The sequence below is a fragment of the Rhagoletis pomonella genome, unplaced genomic scaffold, assembly GCF_013731165.1.
Source record: "Rhagoletis pomonella isolate Grant_MI unplaced genomic scaffold, Rhpom_1.0 Rhpom_scaffold_00003, whole genome shotgun sequence".
Classification (NCBI taxonomy): domain Eukaryota; kingdom Metazoa; phylum Arthropoda; class Insecta; order Diptera; family Tephritidae; genus Rhagoletis; species Rhagoletis pomonella.
This window is the reverse complement of record NW_023458557.1, coordinates 73,569,498-73,571,776: the sequence shown is the minus strand read 5'-3', so window position 1 is coordinate 73,571,776 and position 2,279 is coordinate 73,569,498. Positions and strand designations below refer to the sequence as shown.

Here is a 2,279-nt window from a genome sequence, read left to right as displayed (position 1 = left end):
AGAAGCAACACTGTGCTACTGCTAAGGGAGCGGTGCGAGAGAGACAAGGGAGACAGAGACAAGAGAGAGAGGGTGAGAAGAAAAGGGACGACTACACATGCGTCTGTATCGTCAAGTCGTTTCAACTTTCTTGCTTTGCTTTTGGCATTTTCGTTGCTTCCCATTTAAAGAACCAAAAACTTGAATTCAACAGAATTGAAATGTGTAAATGCAAATATAAAACACAAAAGAGAATGAGCAAGAATTGCTTTCAAGTACTTGAATCATGTAAATCGGGTGTTATTGCATGATTCAAAATTTGGTAAAAAGAGGAACAGTTCACATTACGTCCCGTCCCTGCAAAAATCGTTGGACCATGTAGTCTATTTGTATATTGGAGTACTTACAAAAGTGTTCCTCTGTCATGCTGTAGCGGACCAACTCGTGTCTCTGCGCCAGCTTATTGTTTGTTACCCGATAACTGCTCGTGTTTTAACGAAATGTGATTGAAGTTGAACATTTGAAAGCACATTTGCACGTCTGGCTGTAGCTGAACGTGTAGAGATGCTAGCTGTTAGTTGTGAGCTCCCAGCATGTTCGTGTTCGAATGCCGTCAGAGGCAACATGTAATATTTAATTTTTGTCTTGGTTTTTATTAATTTCGAAAAAGCATCTGAGAAGTGAAGAACAAAAGCGTGTGCAAACGAAAAAATATAACGACAATGCCATTGTTAATATGTTGGAGTAGTTTTGTCCTACTCTGATGTAATGCAGGGATGGAGTATATGGTCCTGCCCTAGGACATCGTAGTGTTAATTGGACCATATACTTTATATGAATTGTGGTTAATTTTGGAGTATTCCTTGGTCCTTAGGGAGTACTCTTTACACGCATGCATGGAGTAGTCGCGATTTTTGCAGGGGTATCGCCAAATGGATCTGACGGAAGCGTAAGCGTTTTGAAAGATACACCTTTTAGGAATTATTTAACGTTCATATAAGCATTTTTAAGTAAGCGGTTTTTATTTTACACCCTCTCAAACACGATGTATTTTGCGTTACCATATGGCAACACGGGGTCAATTTGGGTCAACCTGTAGTTACTGCATGATCCAACTACACAAGATCTGACAAGATGAAGCAAAAGAAAAAAGTAATTTTCTGGCTGGCGTTTGTAATTTCGGCACCATGTTATTTTCTTTGAAAAGTAAACAAAGAATATGAAGACGAAGCATAAAGAAAAAATGCAAGCCATTTTGCAACACATGTTTGTGCTAACCAAATTATTATTTTGTACGTGTTTTTGCCACCAATCACCGCGCACTTCATTTTAATTACATTTGCACAACAAAATTATTGAAAATCGCTTAAAAATCACTGAAATAAACCACCGACAAAATACCGTTCCCACGACAGTCGGGTCTACGTAACCGGAACGACCCAGATTTATATCTGGCCAAGGACTGTCACTCCAGCAACACTCCCCAAAAAGTCTTTGGGGAGTTTGTATGCTGTTACAACAACAACAACCGACAAAATACATATAAAGAAAGAAGCAAAACAGAAATAGCAAGCTTCAAAATTACGAACGTCACACACTTTTTTCTCAATTGCTATTACAAATGGCTACTTCTCAACCGGTCAGATCTGTTCTAATTGGTTCATGTAGTTAGTGTTAACCAGACATTGAGTGACCGGCTCTAAGCCTTTTCCAGGCACTTTAGTACTGGCAGCTTTTACAGGAAAGGTTGTTTTTGGCAGTAATAAACCTTTTGTAATGTGTCGTACGTTAATAGCTTCCTGCAAAATCTTGTAACGTGCTCTTTAACGGGTGTTCTTTACCATTTCTTTCACTTTTGCTTAATTTCTTATAATAATAAAATCCCGCATATGTAAACACTTCATAATATTTCAGGTTTATTTCCATAATTTTCAAAACGTTGGCATCACTCAAATATGGAAATGTCTACTTGATTTTTGAAATAAACTGTGGCATCTCCATGGGCAAATTGTATTGTCATTCAGCACATCAAAAAATCGGAAATATCATCATGGTAAGTGAATTTGTATTATTTCTTGAAACAAATGCATATTTACTATTCAAATCAAATCAACAACTCAATTAGGATGCACTACCACAAGTTATAAACGTCTCACCAAATTGGTCGGCACCCGTGAAGCAGAATGCCTTAATGCAAACCACATCCAAGGCGCCAGTGGATGTCGATCAAAACGCTTGGCAAATGCAAGTACATCGCAATAGGGAAGGTCTTGGAGTACCGCTAAAAATGGCTATGGAAT

The 2,279-nt window shown here is 38.3% G+C and overlaps 2 protein-coding genes across 2 annotated transcripts in view; both read left to right on the top strand.

Moving 5' to 3' along the window:
* The window catches only part of LOC118735502 (sodium/potassium-transporting ATPase subunit beta-2), a 61,074-nt gene that overhangs the window by 49,029 nt on the left and 9,766 nt on the right, over positions 1–2,279 (top strand). The gene's annotated exons all lie outside the window — the stretch shown is intronic.
* Positions 1,925–2,279, top strand: part of LOC118735503 (proteasome maturation protein) — a 27,768-nt gene continuing 27,413 nt past the window's right edge. The window contains exons 1-2 of the mRNA XM_036465299.1: positions 1,925–2,032; positions 2,105–2,246. Of these exons, the coding sequence (XP_036321192.1) occupies positions 1,979–2,032; positions 2,105–2,246 (196 nt within the window). The 5' untranslated portion in view covers positions 1,925–1,978. The remainder of the gene's footprint in view (positions 2,033–2,104; positions 2,247–2,279) is intronic.